Source organism: Kwoniella pini, chromosome 10, assembly GCF_000512605.2.
Source record: "Kwoniella pini CBS 10737 chromosome 10, complete sequence".
Taxonomy (NCBI): Eukaryota; Fungi; Basidiomycota; class Tremellomycetes; order Tremellales; family Cryptococcaceae; genus Kwoniella; species Kwoniella pini.
The window spans coordinates 308,208-329,358 of record NC_091725.1 but is presented as its reverse complement, the minus strand read 5'-3'; the positions used below and the strand labels follow the sequence as shown (position 1 = coordinate 329,358).

The 21,151-nt window shown below is 34.9% G+C and overlaps 9 protein-coding genes across 9 annotated transcripts; 7 read left to right on the top strand and 2 right to left on the bottom strand.

Annotated features, from left to right (window-relative positions):
* Positions 1–519: 519 nt before the first annotated feature.
* Positions 520–2,458, top strand: I206_106918 (uncharacterized protein; the record flags this gene model as incomplete). Its single annotated transcript, XM_019157257.1, has 3 exons — positions 520–1,085; positions 1,157–1,210; positions 1,264–2,458. The coding sequence occupies 3 exons, from the start codon at positions 520–522 to the stop codon at positions 2,456–2,458; spliced, it is 1,815 nt and encodes a 604-aa protein (XP_019009975.1).
* A 575-nt stretch (positions 2,459–3,033) lies between these two features.
* I206_106917 (uncharacterized protein) lies at positions 3,034–3,672 on the top strand (the record flags this gene model as incomplete). Its single annotated transcript, XM_019157258.1, has 2 exons — positions 3,034–3,475; positions 3,557–3,672. 2 exons carry the CDS (start codon positions 3,034–3,036, stop codon positions 3,670–3,672), a joined length of 558 nt encoding a protein of 185 aa, XP_019009976.1.
* Positions 3,673–4,143: 471 nt separating this feature from the next.
* On the top strand, positions 4,144–6,510 carry I206_106916 (uncharacterized protein; the record flags this gene model as incomplete). Its single annotated transcript, XM_019157259.1, has 11 exons — positions 4,144–4,324; positions 4,397–4,508; positions 4,684–4,951; positions 5,081–5,183; positions 5,251–5,344; positions 5,399–5,502; positions 5,565–5,576; positions 5,637–5,758; positions 5,821–5,935; positions 6,039–6,273; positions 6,372–6,510. The coding sequence occupies 11 exons, from the start codon at positions 4,144–4,146 to the stop codon at positions 6,508–6,510; spliced, it is 1,485 nt and encodes a 494-aa protein (XP_019009977.1).
* A 493-nt stretch (positions 6,511–7,003) lies between these two features.
* On the top strand, positions 7,004–9,196 carry I206_106915 (uncharacterized protein; the record flags this gene model as incomplete). The annotated part of the gene is made up of 6 exons (XM_019157260.1): positions 7,004–7,362; positions 7,476–7,645; positions 7,717–7,799; positions 7,910–8,697; positions 8,760–8,885; positions 8,962–9,196. The coding sequence occupies 6 exons, from the start codon at positions 7,004–7,006 to the stop codon at positions 9,194–9,196; spliced, it is 1,761 nt and encodes a 586-aa protein (XP_019009978.1).
* Positions 9,197–10,023: 827 nt separating this feature from the next.
* I206_106914 (GDP-mannose transporter 1) lies at positions 10,024–11,718 on the top strand (the record flags this gene model as incomplete). The annotated part of the gene is made up of 7 exons (XM_019157261.1): positions 10,024–10,231; positions 10,307–10,362; positions 10,440–10,548; positions 10,626–10,714; positions 10,793–10,918; positions 10,985–11,158; positions 11,263–11,718. The coding sequence occupies 7 exons, from the start codon at positions 10,024–10,026 to the stop codon at positions 11,716–11,718; spliced, it is 1,218 nt and encodes a 405-aa protein (XP_019009979.1).
* A 594-nt stretch (positions 11,719–12,312) lies between these two features.
* Positions 12,313–12,866, top strand: I206_106913 (uncharacterized protein; the record flags this gene model as incomplete). Its single annotated transcript, XM_019157262.1, has 3 exons — positions 12,313–12,351; positions 12,477–12,618; positions 12,763–12,866. 3 exons carry the CDS (start codon positions 12,313–12,315, stop codon positions 12,864–12,866), a joined length of 285 nt encoding a protein of 94 aa, XP_019009980.1.
* Positions 12,867–13,521: 655 nt separating this feature from the next.
* On the bottom strand, positions 13,522–14,157 carry I206_106912 (40S ribosomal protein eS10; the record flags this gene model as incomplete). Its single annotated transcript, XM_019157263.1, has 3 exons — positions 13,522–13,566; positions 13,643–14,041; positions 14,128–14,157. 3 exons carry the CDS (start codon positions 14,155–14,157, stop codon positions 13,522–13,524), a joined length of 474 nt encoding a protein of 157 aa, XP_019009981.1.
* Positions 14,158–15,332: 1,175 nt separating this feature from the next.
* Positions 15,333–19,265, top strand: I206_106911 (uncharacterized protein; the record flags this gene model as incomplete). Its single annotated transcript, XM_019157264.2, has 18 exons — positions 15,333–16,346; positions 16,478–16,570; positions 16,660–16,748; positions 16,817–16,894; positions 16,969–17,123; positions 17,203–17,355; positions 17,448–17,660; positions 17,724–17,905; positions 18,001–18,072; positions 18,135–18,251; positions 18,317–18,324; positions 18,393–18,446; positions 18,508–18,672; positions 18,764–18,796; positions 18,860–18,888; positions 18,953–19,019; positions 19,090–19,120; positions 19,203–19,265. 18 exons carry the CDS (start codon positions 15,333–15,335, stop codon positions 19,263–19,265), a joined length of 2,616 nt encoding a protein of 871 aa, XP_019009982.2.
* Positions 19,266–19,409: 144 nt separating this feature from the next.
* On the bottom strand, positions 19,410–21,041 carry I206_106910 (uncharacterized protein; the record flags this gene model as incomplete). Its single annotated transcript, XM_019157265.1, has 4 exons — positions 19,410–19,851; positions 19,915–20,117; positions 20,202–20,680; positions 20,744–21,041. The coding sequence occupies 4 exons, from the start codon at positions 21,039–21,041 to the stop codon at positions 19,410–19,412; spliced, it is 1,422 nt and encodes a 473-aa protein (XP_019009983.1).
* Positions 21,042–21,151: the final 110 nt, after the last annotated feature.

The following is a 21,151-nucleotide window of genomic DNA, read 5'->3' as shown; positions in this document are numbered from 1 at the left end:
ATGCTGTCGAGAATAGCCTATGATCTATAATTCATCAACAGGGGGTTCAAGCTGTACGAGTAATCGTAATTCGGTAAATCGGCTTGCACCCTTAGATGATGATTGGTACCTTAGTGATTTAATATCCGATGGTAAACGTAACTAACTGAATGGGAATATGTTCATGACATGATGCAGATGCAATCAGGATTCATTGTGATGCGTTTATCCTCTGCCTTAAACATCACCCCCATTTTCGATAAGGGCGCAAAATCCGGACTTACTTTTCATCCCCACTCTTGCTTAAAGACGTCTTACCAAGATGTGCAGAATGGACTAGAAGCTGGTCAATCCGGGACGACGAAGGAAACGCATACAAGGCGGATCGCATCGTCATCAAGTCGTGTCCAGGAAGGCAGTGTACGATAAAAGGGAAAGACTTTATGTATGTACGATTCTACTGTGACTTGTAAAGCTCTTATACATTGCTTATTGAGACCCAACTTGACAGCTACGGTAAATTTGTCTACTTGATCAAGAATGTCATTTCTGCTCAATAGCATCCCTATCTCACTTTCAGCAATAGGAGTAGGATTATTACCTCTTCTTTTCTTACATTTCCGCTCATACCTCTCACCTTCTCGTCAACCATCAGAAAATGCTCTACCATCTTATTTTTACCCGGCAGTAACTTCACATGGAAGACATTTACCTATAACAGCTAAAAATGGATTCTCATATTCCCTTTTATATCTAACAGCCGATATCGATTCAATAGAAAGTTGTTCTCTAGATTTACCATTTCGTATATTGAAATATGGTGGAAATCCAATAACTAAATTAATAGGTATAAGAACAAAAGATTATTTATCTCATGGTAATCAAGGTTTTAGAGAAAAATTGGAATCTCTTTTAACGGAAGAGAAATTTGGAATATCAAGAGAAGAAATTGGAAAAGCTTGGTTGATTACTCTTCCTAGTTTAGCAGGTTGGGAAGGTCCGAATCCTTTAACTACTTGGTTTGTATATCGTAAAACTAAAGATGAAACGAAAGTTGGTGAATTATTATGTCTGATTTTAGAAGTTCATAGTAGTTTTGGGGAATCGTGAGTCGCTTTTTTTCCCACCGAGGACTCTTATCATCGCAGAGAATCAATCTAATCGTACATGTACACAGACACGCTTATGTACTCAAACCATCATCCGAGTATCGTCAAGAACCTGCCAAGGGGTAAGTAACGGACCGCAACCAAAAGATTGACACTATGTTGACATTTCTTATAGATACGATCTAGCATTTAAATTTCCCAGAACATTTCACGTATCTCCCTTCAATTCTCGAGATGGATTTTACTCATGTAATATCACCAACCCTTTTCCTAATCAAGATATACAATCATACAAATTGAACCCGCCAGAATTCAAAATTCTACTCAAAGTACTGTCATCAGATGATCAAGTGAAATTCGTTGCGACCTTAAAATCAGGACCATTTTCACCTGTGAAATTAGAACCATATTCGATATTTAAAATTTTGTATCTATTATGTAAATGGCCTTTCACTCTGATGAGTGTAACTTTTAGAACATTTTATCAAGCATATAAATTACATTATATCAAGAAATTAGCTTTGTTTCCTAGACCTGAACATCATACGACTGGATCATCATCTTTATTCAATCCTCCTCAGAATAATATGGTTGATGCTGGATCTGCAATGCAAAGACAAGAAATTGGTTGGACCGAAATCAAAGCTAGGAAGATCGTTGAAAAATGGGCAAAAAGTAGATGTCGCTATATGAGGACCGATCTTGAAATCAAGTTGAAGAATGGAAGGAAAGATTTAGTTATTTTATCCAGTCCATCGAACAAATCGTCAGCAAAGCAACTTAGGCACACCAATGGCATTGCTGACGGAGAAACGAATGGTCATTCAACTTCAAAATTGATCATAACCAGTTCGGATCCATATTTCTTCACTAATTTACTCATTTCACCTTCCCCTCAACATTCTTTAATATTATTTCCCGAACAATTAACATCCGTCTCTTCATCTAATTTATTTGAAGAATTCTTTTCATCTCAAACTCAAATAAGCGAAAATTATTCAAATGATTTATTAACAAAATTCATTAGATTTAGACGAACAGAATATTGGCTTTACTTGTACTCTTATTCAAATTACGCTCCTACACCTTCAATACCATCAATCAATATTTTTGAATCACACTTTAGTGAAAATATTGATTTATCTAATTGGAAAGATAAATTAGATATTTATAGAGTAATTTTTTGGTTTACATTTAATGAATATTTTGAAAAATGGTTATTTAATTTATTAAATGCTAAATTTGTTAAAAATTCTGAACCTTGGAAAATTTGGGAAAGATCTTTAAAAAAAACAATTTATGAATTAGATAATAATGATATTGATGGAAGAGTAAATGAAAAAAAATTAGGTAGTTATTTTATTGATTAATCACGCGATTCTTTGTGATACGTTTTATTAGAGGTATTAAATTGGATTTATAATAGATGAGAGATATTTTTCTTCTATTGGGTTTACTTCATTTAGATAAATTCACTATTCATGCATACAAACATATTTTCCCTAATAAGTCGTAATAGTGTTTGATGTAATATATCATATCATATTATCAATGTTTTGGCATCCTTTATATTTGAAACTTTACAGAGGAGCCGTTCGGTTACATACCTTCAAAGGATATGTATGTGTATATCGCTAAACTCATTGACGGGTTTTATTGAATTAACTTTAATCATTGATATATATCGAATCAACCATATCTCAATTTTGTAGATACATATAAAAACAATTAAATTGTAATACCTAAAATTCCATCGATCTGGAAAACGAAAGCATTTAAAAAACCCATAATTAGACTTCTTTTAAATATTATAAAATGGTTCGAAAATAAGCTCTTAAAAATAATAGCAAATATAAATTAAAAATAAAATCAACTTAAAAAGATAAAAATCAATCATTCATCAATTCATCATTATACTCCCAAAAAAAGTAAAACAATTATCGTAATGCCTATTTTCAATCTTGGAGAAGATGAAGATTCAACTTTAACTTCTTCATTAAAACCCACAATTTCAACAAAAGATGAAAAAGATGATAAATCAACATCAACTAAAATCACAACTTCAGTTAAATCAACTTCCAAAGATGAAGATCAAGAAACAAGTACAAAGAAAGCTCAAATTACTACTTCAGCTAAAAAAGAAGAAGAAGATGATGATGATGATGAAACAATAACAACGAAACAAAAAGAAGTTGAAAAAACTACAAAGACTAAAAAAAGTAGTAGTAGTAGTAGTAGTAGTAGTACTGCTACTAATACTGAAGATATTTTATTCAGTACAGAAAGTGGATCATTAGTTGATGGAGCAAATAAATGTATTGAAAAAGGAACAGATAGTAATGATTGTTTAGATTGGTGGCAGAAAAATTCAGGAGCAGCTACTATTGGTGAGTTTATCAATAAATTGACTCATTGCTTTGATTGATGAAGTTGACCTTTTGTTTTTTCTTTTTCTTTTCTTTTGAAAGCTATTTGTATTGGTATATTCTTGATTTTATTCATTATTGGATTTATATATAGACGTAAGAAGAAAAGAGCGAGAATGGAAGGTAAATTAGAAGGAGTTGCATTTTCCAAAGCGTAATCTGGAGTTTCGTATTTTATCCAATATGAAAGTGATTATCATAATGTCATCAGGCTGAATCTCGTAGATTGTCAACTTTTAGCTTCTCGAGCTGTTAAGAATATAGCGTATTAATGTCCTTAGACTCGGTTCATGATGTAATTGAGTATACGCTTATTGCTGTTGATCAGATAAGCGCGGCAAGTGTCCCATATTATTGTCGGATACGGCCGTATAATAATAAATTCGTAAGATCTGATCTGCAAGTGCATTTGTATTTGCATCCGCATATTACGGACATTCTTAAAGCTATGACTCAAAAGTATTTCTTATCTTGCATTTGATTGTTTTTCATGACTCGAATTACTATCTCACCGGACATTTGCTTGCTTTTCTTGATACTGTTATAAATCATATATATACGATCATCCGATTGTTCAAATTTGGTTGGATCTGTTCGGTACTATACCATTAAAAATACAAAACGAAAAGATGGGAGATATTGAGACTGGTTCAACCCTTCCCGCCAAGACACACCCTGTTCTAGCTACGAAAGGAGCTGAAATCGAAAATCATCCTAATGGGAATGGAAATGGAAATGGAACAACTACGAAATCTTTCAGCGCAAGGGAATATCTCAGTGATAGAGCAAAGATTACCCAAATTGATGGTAGTGAGTCATAAAACTTTGGTACGGTATTGCCAATACTGCGTATTAGGCTGAACAAGGTATCGCGGAGTTCAGTCAGAGGTTTAATGGCTGTTGAAGGACCTGGTATTGTCTCTTTCGTGAGTCATCTGCTCTTGTACTTCGATGATTTTGATGTCTCAGCTAATATTCGTCATGGCTCTCAGCTGTATGTTTCCGTATTTCGCCCACTTCATGCCCACCATTTCTGGCCGTCATAATAAATTGTCATACTTCGACTCAAGCAAGAATATCCCTTAGACAGACCAAAATGACCTGGGCTAAGAGACTCCCAACCCCAAATTTGACCTGCATGACTAATCTTCTTTTGATTATTGATGTAGTGCCGGTCGACCTAATCCCACAACATTCCCATTCTCATCAATTACCCTAAATCTCAAATCTCCTTTAGATAAATCTTCAAGCGGAGAAGAACAAAGTATAACGATTGATTCAGAAGATTTGGACATTGCATTACAATACTCACCTTCCCCAGGTTTGAATAAATTAGTGAATTGGGCTGTTGATCTTCAATCTCAAGTGCATAATAAGAAGAAAGATGATAGTTGGACCGTTAGTTTTGGGAGTGGAAGTCAGGATTTGATGTCTAAAGTATGTAGTATAGTCCCTCGCCAATGACGTACTCATTCATCCGCATGATCATCTAATTCTTTTCAAGATGACATGTCCGTAAATATCGTTCGTGCAAAAGCTAATCTAATCTGAATTCTGCCTTCCTAGGGATTTCATACATTGCTCAACCCTGGTGATCCAGTTTTACTTGAAACACCCGTTTATTCAGGTGTACTTCCTCCTTTGAGACTCCTGGGTGCCGAAATGGTCGGTAAGTTTATCGAGCACAGAATATACCCAATCAAGTCACGCGGGCTGACGTAATTTGGCTTGACTAGAGGTTGACGTTGATGACAAAGGTCTTTCCGCCAAGAACCTAGAAAGGATCTTATCACAGTGGCCCGAGGGAAAAACGAGACCCCGTGTTCTTTAGTAAGTAATCCATGTTTGTTTTCGCAGGTATCGATGATTGATGAAGGCTATCAGCACGTCACCGACTGGAAGTAACCCTTCAGGATGTTCCGCACCTAGAGAAAGGAAACTTGAAGTATTGGAGGTTTGTAAAAAATACAATATTCTGGTCTTTGAGGGTGAGTGATGAAAGATCGACATCTATACATTTTGAAGTTGACTTTTGATGCTGGAACCTTAGACGATCCATACTGTAAGCTCGTATAAATATCTTGCGCTCTATGCTTGTTTCGATGACTAACGGCGTTTATAGATTACCTCGCTACCGAACTTATACCAAGTTACTTTGAACTGGAAACTGAGGTGTATCCCGAAGCTGGACATGTCATCAGGTTTGATTCTTTCTCTAAGCTTCTCTCAGCTGGTTTGAGACTAGTGAGTAATATGTGCTCTGTTCAGTCTTCTAAGATTTTGGACTCTAACAATGATTGGAACAGGGATTCGCTACTGGACCTAAAGAAATTACTCAGGCTATTGACGTTCTAACAGCTGGTGCGAATTTGCACACGTCTGGTGTATCTCAAGCTGTCACGTTGAGATTAATGCAGCATTGTAAGTCATATCGTCGAATCATCCGCACAAGTTATTCAAGACGACTATCAAATGCTTATGGATGGATTGGATTTTGCTTGCTGATATTGGTATTGTCAACCAGGGGGTATCGACGGATTCTTAGCACATGGTCGATCAGTCGCTAAATTATATGCCGAACGAAGATCAGAATTCGAAGCTGTTGCTCATAAATACCTTGATGGCCTGGCTACTTGGGTGTCACCTGTTGCTGGGATGTTCCTTTGGGTAGACCTTTCTCCAAGTGGGATCAAAGATAGTTACGATTTGATAAGGCATGAAGCACTTGCGAAAGGTGTATTGGGCGTACCTGGGATGGCGTGAGTATTGCCACATTCTTCTAAGTTGGCATGATGAAACATGAGTTTGTGAAAGAGACACTAACGCGACCCGTTGTGTTGGTGTTGTTGTTGAATAGATTCTACCCCTCCGGCAGGAAATCACCGAACGTCAGATTATCATTCTCCATTGTGGATCTTGAGCAGGACACTGAATTAGGTTTCCAAAGGTTAGCTGAGGCTATCAAGGATAAACAAAAAGCTTTGGGGTTGATATGATGTCGTATGAAAGCTTTTTATTTGATAGGATGATTTGAAAAATGCTCGATGTTTGAGCAGGATCTACATGTTAGATACATGGGTATTATATAGGATTAAATTAGTATTAAATAGTAGAGTTATCCAATAGATCAGTAGATGCGTATGACAGTCTGCGAAATGTAAATCTCGAAAGTATGGCAGACGAAAATATGCGACACAGAACTCTAACGTTGCATGCAAGCTTGCACAATATTTCTCTGTATGTTTGTGCATATACAATATATACGAAGATGAAGGAGAAAGGAAGAATGCCACATGTAAGTTATATGGGGATATTCCAATTTGATTCCGTTGGTGTTGATAGTTTGAATTTAGTAGTTATTTAGTTTGGTTGGAATTATATTCTGAATTATAGGTTCGTAATCTAATCTCGAAATCAATCGACCAAACCAAACCAAGTTTTATCAAAAACAAGTGGAGGGTTATTCATTTGTCATTTCAAATATATCTAATGTCATCTTCTAATAATATAAATACTGATAGAAGTAATAATAACAATCAAAATGAATTCAAACCTTTAATTAAAGAAGAAGAAGATAATGACATAAAGATTAAAAAGGAACTTTTAATTCCTCCTCCTCCTTCTCAACAAACTCAATCTATATCGAATTCAATATCAATTCAACATCAACAACAACAAGAACAAAATGAAATTGAAATTGAAAAACCTTTTCCAGGTCAAATAAATTCTGAAGCTGGACCTTCATCTCCACCAAAATGGGAAAAAGAATTAAATAATAAAAAAAGGAAATGGAATTTAATGGGTTATAATCAAAATGAATTAGATTTATTAGAAAATGAATATTTAAAGTGAGTTGTTGAAGTTTTAAAAAATTTCATATTAAATAAAGAAAGAGAGATTATTTTCATTTCTTGAAAATAATTGTTAATTGTTATTTTTTTTTATCTTAAATAATTTACAGTTTAAATTTAGCTTTATTAATTGATCAAACTTCTACTTTATATCCCTTACCTCCAAAAAAATTTAATTCTTATAATGATGTAATTGATAAATTATTACCATATCATATTTGGCAAATACATGATGAAGAACTTGAAGGTCAAAATGAATTAAAAGAACAAGAGGAAATTGGTAAGTTCTTAATTGATGAAAGTATTAATAGTATATGGACTGATATTTGAATTTTCCAATATTTTATGAAGAATTACAAGATGCAGAAAATCTTTTAAATAGAGTACAAAATGTAAAAGATAGATTTGAAAAAATACGGCGAAAGGATGCAGATGTAAGTAATTCGTTTTTTTTTATTTGATTTAACCGTAATTTTATTATCAAACGATTTTTACGAAAATACATTAAAGGGAAAATCAAATAAGCTGATCTTAAAATAAATAGTGGCCATCTAATCTCTTATCTCTTATTTCAATTCATCAACAATCTAATCAAATTACAAAAGAAGAAGTATCATCATTACAAAATATACTTAGACCTTTAAATGCAGAATATACAAAAATCGAAAATGAATTTAAACGAATTCAAGATGAAAAAGATAAAATTGAAAATGAAAAGAAAAGAATAGAACAAGAGAAAATTAAAGTTATTGAAAATGAAAAGCGACGAATAGAAGATGAGAAAAGAAGGATTATAGAAAATGAAAAAAGAAAACAAGAAGAAGAAAGAATTAGGATTGAAATGGAACGAAAAAGGAAAGAAGATGATGAAAAGCGTCGAATTGTATTACAACAACAACAACAACAACAGCAGCAGCAAAATCAAAATCAAAATCAAAATCCGATTTCAAATAGTATAAATCCTATATTGCCTACTTCTACGTTACCTCAATCACCTCTTACTATCCAAGTCACCTCTCAAACTTCAACTTCAACCCCAGCCGCTTTTACCCCTACTTCAACATCCGCTATCTTACCTTCAACTTCTCCTTCATATTCTGATAGAGGTAAACCTCGTGGAAGACCCCGAGGAAGAGGAAGAGGAGGATCTAGAGAGCCATCCCAATCACATTTATCTTATTCAAATGGTACTAATAATACACCGAGTCCAGCTTCTTCAGCTACTTCTTTACCTTCTAACACAAGACCAAATGCAATTACATCCACATCTAATACTACTAGTGGAGTAAGCGGATTATCAACCCAAAATCCAGTCTCAATAACAGTCAGCATGTAAGTTTTCTTATCCATATTGATATTACGATACGAGAAGCTAAATGTCTAAATGGACTTAGATCGATCTTACCTCAACTTGTAGCTTTAGGTTTACTTATTATACCTCCAATTCCACCAAATTCACCAAAAACACCCGCTACGATTTTAAGAAATTCTGAAGATAGAAAATCTGTCGTACTTTCGATGTGAGTTTAGTGACTTTCATGTCATCATCATTAATCATGATTTCGTTGGGCTAATTAAGCATTGAGGGTTATACAGACACTTGGGCCAATGTACCAAGAATCAATTATTAGCTTTGGCTAGAGTTCTGAACGTTAGTTCGAAAGTTGGTTTACCTGGTTCGAATTCCTCATCACCAGCAACAAACACATCGCCTTCAGCAGGAATAGAATCACAAACTGCAAATTCAATACCTGCACCACCGGTATCGACGTCAACCTCAACACCTACTAATGTCGTCAACGGAGACACAGCGAGCGACTCAACCAAGTAATCATACAAGTAGGTAGTTTCATATTTCCCGTTATTTGGCTTTCCAGGCTCTATTCGTTTCAAGATCATTCATGGGAAGTTTGTAATTCGTTCATTAGCCTTGACAAAGTATTTATGAGTTGTAAATAAATCATTCAGAGAAGTGATAACATGCATATTGTCACAAGCATTACTGCTCGAAAGATTGACCTGTAATTCTATCGAGATCAGATCAAAGGATTATCAGAATAGTCGAGTGGTTTCCAACGATCCTTCCGGATGTAATGCGTGATTGATAGCTTTAATCACCATATCAATTGAAAGTTGATAGTGGATTGACTTTTGGAATGTTATACGATTTGCATAATATCACTTTTCTACCTCGTACCCTTCTTCTTTCTTTCTTTCTTTCTTCTTCATCCAAAATTCACGCTTAAAGATTTGATCAGGAACAACAATTAACAATTACACAATAAAAAACCGCTCTTAATTCTTCCAATAACACGTGTTTTTTTACAATTGGAGTAGTACTACTATGACCCTGATAAATTCAAATTAGGATTCCCCTTCCTAAGAGTTAATATGCGCTAAAGTTAAGCTTTGGTATTTTGCGTGTCCGCTACATCTATAACTACTTACTGTACTGTACTTTTCATATTTTACTTTTCTGATGATTATAAGAATTTAATCTTACTTTCACACAATAAATCATTATCAACATTAAATAAATAGACTGATTTTGAAAAGGGGGGAAAAAGTGATATTATTGAATTCTTTGATTAATGAATAGAGAAGATCTTCTTTCAATTTCTTATATATTTACATAAAATTCAACCAAAAATAACTATAATGTCAAAACCTTTTGTACCTACACCAAATATTTCAAGACCTGGTTCACCAAGTTCATATAATGGAAATGGAATTGGAATTGGAATTAATAATAAAGATGAATCAAATTCAATGCTTTTAAATAATCTTGGAAATGAAAGAGAAAGAGAAGGTAGAGAAAGAAGAGAAGAAAGAAAAGATCAATCATCAATTGTAGGTAAAGAACAAGGTTAGTTTTATTTTTTATTTTTGTTTTTTTGGTTTTTTGTTTTTGGAGGAAGATGATTTATCTATTATTTATTAGCTTTACCTATTCTATCTTATTGCGCAGCAAGTATTATGATGACTGTAGTCAATAAAGTAAGTAACATTTCCAAATTAGGATTGATGAAATTTTGAATTATGAGTATGGAGAATTAATAATATTTGTGATTTAGTACGTTGTATCTGGACGTCACTTTACTATGACTTTTCTTTTATTAGCTATTCAATCTGCTGTTTGTGTTTTAGCTGTTTGGTCGGTGAAGAGATTCGGATTGATCACTTGTGAGTAATTTACAGCTTGATATTACTCGATTTGACTTGACCATCACGGAAAGCTGATGAGATGAATCATTCTTTAGTCCGAGATTTCGATATGAAAGATGCTAAAGCTTGGTGGCCTATCTCTACTTTACTCGTTGCTGTTATTTACACCGGATCAAAGTCTCTGGTATGTTCTTTTCACTCAGCTGACTTATTGATACTCGATGTGAGCGCTAAAGCTAATTAATGATCATGGATTGCGTAGCAATTCTTGTCTATTCCAGTATACACTATTTTCAAAAATCTTACTATCATTCTGATTGCATATGGAGAAGTATTCTTATTTAGCGGAGTAGTCACTGGTCTCACTCTTTGTTCATTTGCCTTGATGGTATGTTGAAAACAATTTCTTATTGGAAACTGCAAGCAAAAGGAATTGACGTGATACCAACCTCAGGTCGGTTCATCCGTAATCGCTGCTTGGTCTGACATATCCTCCTTCCTCAACTCTCCACCTGAACTTGATCCTACAACCGGACTTGAAATCGCTACTGGACCCATTTCGACCATCGGCGGTTTAAACGCTGGTTACGTTTGGATGGCGGCTAATTGTTTGGCATCTGCTGCATATGTGAGTTGATATTCATCGTATCGCCGATCCGGATTTTTCTGGCCCCATTTCAACAATCATTCTTTCAGCCAAGATAGCTAATCGATTTACAATTTTCAACTCAGGTTTTATTCATGCGAAAACGAATCAAGGTTACAGGTTTCAAAGATTGGGATTCAATGTTTTATAATAATTTCCTTTCAATTCCTGTTTTAGTAATTTTTTCTTTAGTTGTTGAAGATTGGGGAACAGAATCACTTTCATTAAATTTCCCAGCATCAAATCGAATTATATTATTATCAGCAATTGCATTTTCAGGTGCAGCTGCAGTATTTATTAGTTATTCAACTGCTTGGTGTGTTAGAGTTTGTGGATCAACAACTTATTCAATGGTTGGTGCACTTAATAAATTACCAGTAGCTGCAAGTGGAATGCTTTTCTTTGGTGATCCTGCTTCATTTGGAAATGTTACTGCTATTGGAGTTGGAGGTTTAGCTGGTATTGTTTATTCAGTTGCCAAAATTAATCAAAATAAAATTGATCAAGCTAATAAAGTTAGAGCTGCTGGTGGAAGGGCTTAGAAAATCAAAAGATTAGAAATATTAAGTTATAACATCAGTATGAAGTAATGTGGACAATAAAATCGAACATTAAACATGAGGTATAAATTGAATACCTTTATTTGAAAATATCATCTGCGTAAAAGAAAGAAATATAGATAACATCTTTGAAAAACCTTATAGCATAAATTGTTAATATTGACCCATTATTATACATTATTATGAATCTCATGAATATATCACTATACGAAGTTTTATACTGATACAAAGCAAAGCATCTCTTCTCATTACGCTACATATGTATTGGGGATTACATTTATATCGTCATTGGTGATCTGCATATAAATTAATGTTGAAAACGATTATACCACGTGATAATTTCAAGATCAATTACATCATTACGTCATTTGTGTACTTTATTGTTTGGTTTAGGTCATGTTAATGTTTTGATAATTCAAACGAAAGAGAGTACTCAGTGTATATGGTATATAAAAATAAAAGGATTTAAAATTGCCACTTATCTCTTCTCCTCTTAATGTAATATCATCTTTTCTCTAATTCATCATATTTTATTTTAACCCGAACAAATATTAGAATTAAATTTTCATAAATAGAATGTCAAATATTATTCAAGGTTTATTTCATACCATTCAAGTGAGTATATAAAATTTCATTATTAATATATGATTATTTTGTAAAATCACTTTTTTAATTTATTTATTCTCCTTGCAAATATAATGAAACCAATTAATAAATAAAAAATTTGCTTTATTTTTTAGGGTTTATTTGAAAGTTTATTAGCTGTTATTCAAACTTTTTTAAATATAATTTATTCTTTAATTCATGGAACAGTTTCTTTAATTTGGAATTTACTTGAAAATGTTGCTGAATTTATAGGTGCTTCAGTACATTTCCTTATTTGTAAGTTTTTTTTTTTTTCAATTTTAATTTAATAACAAATAACTCAAATTGATGATTTGATTTGTTCAAAAAAAACATTTTTTAAAAATCATAATAATCGTTATTAATTTGAAAAACTAATTATTGATTTTTTTAATATTATAGCTAATATTGTAATTATTGGTTTAATCCTTGTTGGATTAGTTATTTATAATGATAGAAATAAAAGAGGTACTTTGGGTAATGATCTTAAAAAGAAAGCTCAATAAGTTTAAAAAATAAAATTCAAATGAAGATTGGTAAGGAAGTCTGAAGAAGATGGATAGGTCTTGGAATTTCGAAATTAATGAATTGTGGTTGAAAGAGGATTGATGGAGAGTTGGAAGAAATAAAGTCTGTTTCTGGATCTGACTTAATGTAATGTAGTTTGTACATAATTTGAACCGCGAACGCGCATGTATATTTCTTGCTGTGTTTTCATTCTTGTGCTGTTGATTGATATCATCGCCTTTTTTCCTAGAGGTAGCAAAGTGTCTACTAGATAGCTGACGGACAGGTAAGTCAACATACATTAGCGCAAACAGCTCTCCATTTACATGCGCAGCTCAACAATGTCTTAACGAGATCGACAGATTGACCATCAGAATTCATTAAACAACAACGTTCATCGCATTGTCTTCCTGACTTTTTAACGGCCCCACAAGTTTCAAGCGCAATAGGAGGATGCATAATGATATCAAACGACCTGAGTGATCTCCTTCAATTATACAATCCTTGTTTCCTATGCTTTTGACACCATCACCACCAATTGTGTGAGAACCGAGAATCCTATACCCAACTATGACTAATACCGTTCTCCATTTATAATATCAATTTAGGCGAATCTAAATTAAATTATGAAGGGGAATTATTGATAAAAGCCATTTAAGAGGGAGGAGCACCAGCACCTCGACCGACACCGCCGAATCGCTATAAAATTTAAATTTAAGTCAAAAGTCAGATTGAATTCCAGGTTATTCTTTTTTTTTTTAAAGACTTCACTTACAGGTCTGTAATCACCGGAAGCACCTTCTTTTTCGGCACCATCATCTCTTCTTCTGTATTCTCTATCACCTCTTGGAGCTCTGTAAGCACCACCTTCTCTTCTATCACCTCCACCGTAACCTGAAGGTCTACCTTGAGGTCTAGCAGGTTTCATGTGAGTTTGAGGAACGATTTCAGAAGGAAGGTTTAAGAATTCTCTCAAGTAAGCAAGACCTTCTTCAGTTAAAGTATAATAATACCATTGCCAAGAGAATTGAGTTTTAACGTAACCTTTTGAAGTTAAAGATTGCATTGCTTTAATAACTTCAAGATTTCTAACTGATGGAATATCAGGATGAGCAGGTTTGTTAAAATCTTTAGGAGCAACTAAAACACCTTCTTTGAAAAGGGTTTCGTAAATCTATTATAGACAAAAAAAAAATCCAGATTAATTCCGATCCTTCTTGATCATTTTTGTACACCTTGAATGGAAAAGGAATAACTTACAACTCGTCTGTTTTGCTTGGTGATGATCATTTTAACTAATTAATTTCCTATTTCTAGTCCGAAGAAGAAAAAGAGATTAAAGGTGTTTTTGGTGGTTTTTTTGCTTGAAAAGGCCGCTGACTATGTGTTAAAGAGCGATGGTCAGTTTCACGAAATGGAAATAACGGGTCGTAGGGTATAAATGCTTACCTTTGGCGTGGATGGGGAAGAGAATCAACTTGAATAAACGTCAATAGATGATTTTTGACCTTTGCTGCAGCTTCCCACTTGCTCAACGGCACAAATTCGCTGAGGACCGAAAAGTCAAATTTGGGATGAAAAACGTAGAAATCCCCGTCGGTGTTTTCAATTTGTGGCATCGATCGCCAATGGAATCTAAAAACACACGCGTTCGGCATGTGGCAGCATTGAGCTTATTTCATTACGGGACTGCTTTTCTTTCTTCGTAGACGTCTTTGAGCAATCATGTCCTGTATGTGCCGAAAGGGAAAAGATAAACTGCAAATTCAGAGAGACTCGCGATTCTGAGACCATAAGCACAGTATGCAGTTCAAATCTTATGTCTGCACCAAACATTAATGTGAGAAGTAATATATCCTGTCGGCATACGACTGTGGGTATCGTATACACGCGCACAGACTTTTCGGAAATAGATAAGATCAGATAAACTGACGGAAATACGACTGTATACCGTGCTTGTCAATGTACAGCAGACATGACATATTCAGCAATGAAAACACTATGACCCACGAGAAATACAATTGTATCCCCACTTTTGCCTACTATCACTTAACGAATTGGAGTGCGGTATAAATAGTCGGATCCTGTGGAATGTTTACGTTTGGTGCCTCGTGGTAATTTAGAATAGAGATCTACAGTTATTTATGGGTTTGACAGGTTCATGTTTCGTATGATCACCTGAAGGGTGAATTTACATTTCTCCACGTATTGATTCCCGGTTGTCTTGGTGATCTCTGATAGAATTGACCCATTATTCGAATGATGAGTGGATAGAAGCGGTGAATTATAAATTCAAAATCATAACAAACCATCGTCATTTGTCTCGGAATTCAAAAGTCAAAAGACGCGTCCAATAAATTGATCTTTCTTCGTCGTGAGACTTTATTTCTATACGGACAACTGCAACGCATAATTTCGACACTTGAAAACAACCATCATTCACGTTTATAACTTGAAGAGCCATTATGGCGCCTTCTTATCCATGGCGACGTACTCAACCTTCGGCTTCATCATCTTCATCAAACAGTGATCAGCAAAATCAACGAAATGGAAATGCTACACCAACTCAACGAACGATTAATGAAGGTAGATCAAGAGTCATTTCTGCTACAGGAATTCAAGATTCTCCTGCTTTAAATAGATTAGAAGGAGGTTTAGGAGTAGGAGTAGATTCACCTTCAATATTAAGATCAAGAATAGCTTCACCTAGATATTCAAATACTATAACTCAATCAAATATTGAATCTTTTCAAAATGAAAATGATAATTATCCTTCTCCTATAAATAGTTTAAAAAAAGGTAAATCTAAAGGAGGTTGGATAGAATTAAAAGATAATAATACACCTTCACCTAAGGAAAATTTAAAGAAAGAAATTCAAATTGATGGATTACCTATACCTCGTTATGATTCTAGAGGATATCCTTCTAAAAATAATTATGAAGATCAATATTTAGCTTATAAGAAAAATGATTTAGGATTAAAAACATCAAATTCTCAAGAAAGTCTTCATTCTAATTCTTCAGAAGTTTCTTCAACTGGTGCAGGTGTAAATGAAGAAACTTCAAATTTCCTTTCAACTGGACATGCAAATAAACAATCTTATTATATACCTCAATATTCTACATCTTCCGGTTCAGTAATAGGAAGTTCTTCTTCCTCTTCACATAATCAAGGACCATCACCGACAAATTCATATCCACCTAATTTAGATTATTCATTATCTTCAATATCTTATAAACCTTATGATGATAATCATTCTGGGATTGTGGGAAATACGAATCCTTTACCTAGTTTATATGGTGATTCTAGAGTTTCATTAAATTCTTTAGGTAGTGGAGAAAGTTCTTCAGCTGCTCATTTTAGACAACATGATCAATTGAAATACTTGGAACATGGGATAAATAGTGATAGTAGAGGATATGGATATAGTAATTTTAGTATATCTAGTAAAGGAGGAAAGAAACATTTGGCGGATATGGTGAGTTTCGGTTTTATCTTACCCTTTCTAATTCGGATTATGAAAGATGAGACATAGCTATTGTAGCTTTGAATGTGATACACGGTACCGATTGCTGGTTCCCTGGTCGCTTACTGATGTTGCTGAAATAGTTCTCTTTGCCAGCAGATCCAGCGACTTGGTCAAATTTGGGTCCCGAACCGGATGACGATTTTCACGATCCAGATTATAGACCCGCGAACAAGGTGAGTGCGCAAAGGCAATCAACAGCTGAGTCTCTGGTGCCTGTTATAAAGTGGTTCAGGATTTAAGCTGACCTGTTTCACTCACACAGAGTCATTTTCGAGCTGCTATCTTCACATGGCGTGGTGCTGCTAACTTGGGCTGTTTGGCTGCAATGCTTCTAGTATTGGTCATTCTCTTGTAAGTTGTTTTGAAGCTGTGTTCTATTTTAGACCAGAATGTGAAGCTAAGAATTCTACCTATTTCAGTGCTGGATATCCAATATTAGACAATTATCTAAGTACAAAGATCCAATCTCACGGAGCATACAATCTAGGTGGTATTAAGTGAGTCATGAAGACATCATTATCTTTTCAGCACAACGAATGGTTCCATTGATGGTATATACTCCCATGTTTAGCGCGACTGGCCAAATACCGGATATAGGAGCATTCCAACTGATAGATAAGGATACACCTCAATCAGCATATACCTGGCAAAGCTTAGAAACAGGGGATGAATGGGAGTTGATATTTTCTGATGAATTCAATCGCGAAGGCCGAACTTTCTTCGATGGTAAGATGTCATTCTTTAGATGGCGGAAATTCGATCCCCAGTCAAGAATGGTGGTAAGCTAATACCTATACGATTTCAGGTGATGATCCATATTGGGAAGCTGTTGATCTACACTATTGGCAGACGAATAACTTGGAATGGTACGATCCTAGGATGGTTACTACCAAGAATGGAAGTTTGGAAATCACTCTTGATAAAGTTGCTACTAATGGGATGAATTATACTGGAGCGAGTAAGTGATCCCGAGAAACACCATATGTCTCGATTCTCTCCAGCCGATCTTTTTCGACAACGATGTCTGACTATACTTTCCATGATTTTCAGTGATATCAACATGGAATCGACTCTGCTTTACCGGTGGATATGTCGAAGCTTCCGTGTCTCTCCCAGGAACTAGTAATGTTTATGGACTATGGCCAGCTATTTGGTCGATGGGCAATTTGGGTAGAGCAGGTTATGGTGGAAGTTTAGATGGAATGTGGCCTTATAGTTATGATTCATGCGATGTTGGAACTTTACCTAATCAAACTTTAAATGGTGAGTCTTATAGATTCCGAACATAGATTACTTGAAGACTGAATAAATCCGGTATATCCATAGGCGAACCTACATTGACCACTACTGATGGAGATCCAAATTACGACAATTCCCTCTCATATCTGCCTGGACAACGGTTATCCAGATGTACATGTTCAGATGATACAACTCACCCGGGGCCGAAATTAGCAAATGGAACTTTCAGGGGTAGGAGTGCACCGGAGATAGACATGTTTGAAGCTACTGTATGTGACCTTACTGTGACCTGCCCCTATAACATATCTTACACTTGAAGAAAGTGATCTGGGGACATGTTTGCTAATCGACCGAATCGACTCAGGTTGATTCCACTCTACTGGAAGGTGAAGTCTCCCAATCTGGGCAATGGGCACCATACAACCCTCATTATTATGTACGTCGTGATGAAAGCTTGTCTCTCAATCCAGAGAGCTGATTCAAAATCCGAACATCCAGTTCCTAAACACGTCCAGCCAGTACTATGAGATATATGATAGCGATGTTACCAAAATCAACACCTATATGGGAAGTGTATATCAGCAAGCTACTTCCGGATTATCGGTGACAGATCAAGTGAGTTGAGATCATTGCATCGTTTCGTCTGTGTATGGAATACTGATGCTTTGACACTCATGTAGAATTGCTAGTGAGTCCAGCCCTTCTCATTCTACAATGGTAATGCGCAAGGATTGACCATATACGGGCATGCCTCAGTACCCAAAACACAGGTTGTTTCTCAGCTTACGGATTCGAATATTCACCTGGAGCGTGAGTATTTCTCAAACATCAGGATGGAACGAGTTCAAACTTACCGTTTCGGGGTTCGTAGGGATGGTTATATAACCTGGGTGAGTAACGCCAAGAAAGCATGGACTGTACGAGGTGCAGCTATGGGTCCAAACGCCGATGCGAAGGTTGGCCAAAGATTGGTTTCGGAAGAACCAATGTATTTGATTATGAATCTTGGTATTTCTGAGAATTTTGGTGCAGTAGAGTGAGTATACATACAGTTTAGTCTCACGCTCTGAAGGAATCGTTCGTACAATACGAGTGAGGGATTTGCTGATGCTTGCGAATAATTGTAGTTTCGACGGGTTGGAAAAGCTTTGGCCTGTAAAGTATGTGGAAGATATGTAAGAAGGTAACAGTGCGTTAAAAGCTGATCATATCGTCGGCCGTAGGATGCAAGTCGATTACATCAGGGTGTATCGTAAGTCTCCCATTTGTTTTACTAGTGCATGTCATTGATCAAATCTTCCATTGGCGTTTTATAGAGGATCCGAATGCTAGAAATATAGGATGTGATCCTGAAAATATGCCGACTGCCAAGTACATTTCTTTGTGAGTCATCCGATGGAACTTAAGCATATTCAACTCCTGGCTAATGATTTGAATCACCTGGTTTTATCAGGTATCCCGAGGCTTATAATGACCCAAATATCGTAAGTGTCGAATCAAGCACTACCTTGTTCTGCTCTTGACTTAGATGACTGATGACATTGGTTTACTGATATTGACTAATAGACGGTCATGAGTGGTATACCAAATTTTACCATGCCGAAAAATAGTCTTGTCGATACTTGCTAGGCAGCTCGCCCGAATTCCTACACCGTTTGACCTTTCCTCAACATCATATTACGGACCGAATACTCATGTTGTCACCAAATACACACTCAGCATAATATATAGAAACCAAGTTTATACAATGCATTATAACATAAATTGACATGATCAATAAGGACCAAATCTATTTTCTTTCCTCTTTTCTTTTCTTTGATCTTGGGAGCGTCCAGCACCTGCACCAAGTATAGGACCATATCTTGGACCTTCTTTATCATATTCATTCATATCATTATCACTTTTATCGCTTTCTTCTTCTTCCGTTAAAATTTCACTTTCTTCATCACTTTGATCATCATCCATATTCTCATCTTCATCACCTGAAAGATCAAATTCATCATCTCCTATAATTAATTTATCAGATAAAGAATTTAAACTCCATCCTGATATTATACCATCTTCTGAACCTGTATAAATTGCTTCATTATTTAAATCATGATAAATTGATCTAATTACATCTTTATGTCCTCTTGATTTTGAAGGTCCAGATAAAAAAAATGAAGAAGGTTGATAATTTGTTGAATTTGTATGATGTTGAAGAATCAAATCACCACTACATTACCAGAATTTTTTTAGCAAATTTGGATTGAATAAGGAAATGATTGAGAATACTAACTCATTTGTACCAACTGCTGTCATTGATCCTCCATTTTTACTAATACCTAAAGAAGGTACAACGTCAATCAAATAATCTGATTTTAATTGAGTTTTAGATTCCATTTCTTCTGATGCTGTTTGAGTTATAGTTGGACCTTGTTTTGGTGGTTTAAAGGATTTGAATCTAAATGATGAAGAAGGATATTCAATTTGATTTTGAAGCTTGAAACGAATCAAAGATTAATCAGTAAAAAGGCTAACAATGGATCTTGATAGGGAAAAAAAGAAAGAAAACGGTTAACTCACTTCTATTTCACCTTGATTACTTAATCCAATATCCCAAGTAGAAATTAAATCCATATCAGATTTAGAAGAAATTTTCATTTTACCTTTATGTAAATAAAATTTTGAATCTGCAATTGATTGATTCCAATTTTCAGCAGTTATAATTGATTCATCTTCATCTGATTCTTTTGGATTTGATAATGCAATTAAACCATCTGTTGAAGAAGATAATAATAATTTTTCAGTAAAATTCAATCCTGATGATGATGTTGATGAAGAAGTTTTTGAATTTAAAAATGAAGAAGTATTTGGTAATATTGATAAATGTGTTATATCATCTGAATGAGTTGAAGAATGTAAATAAATTGGTTTATTTGAATTTCTATTATCCCAATAAATTATATGTGATTCAGAAGATAAAAGTTCTGTTCCTCCAATAACTAAATGATCCCTTTCAGAAATTGTTAAAGCAGTTACAGGAATTGGTTTTCTAATATTAGCTAAAAAGTGGAAAACAACGAAATCAGATATTTCGTAAATATATAAATTTGTCATTTGCTCACCCCTAATTACCGTTCCTGCTCTTTTACTTCTTTCATCCCATCTTATGATACTTCCATCTTTCGCACTCGACCATAAAGCATCTTGATCAGTAGCTACAGCTGTGACATTTCCTTGATGTCCGCCTGTAAGTTGATCGATTGGCTGTAAAGTTTGATTGTCGACTATTGTTAGATCCGAACCTGGATGACGAAGTATCAAATGTGGATTTGTGGGAGATGGGTTTATAGATAGGATGTAAGGTTTAGAAGGCAGCGGAGCGGAAATTGTCGCGTATAAGATAGATGGAGGAGGAGACATTTTCACCCTGCTCATGTGATTGTGAGGACGCAGGTCACTCTTTTATATGCAAGAAATTTGGATAATTGATAAAGATGAAGTTTACAGCCAAAATTGTTGAATTATCTAAA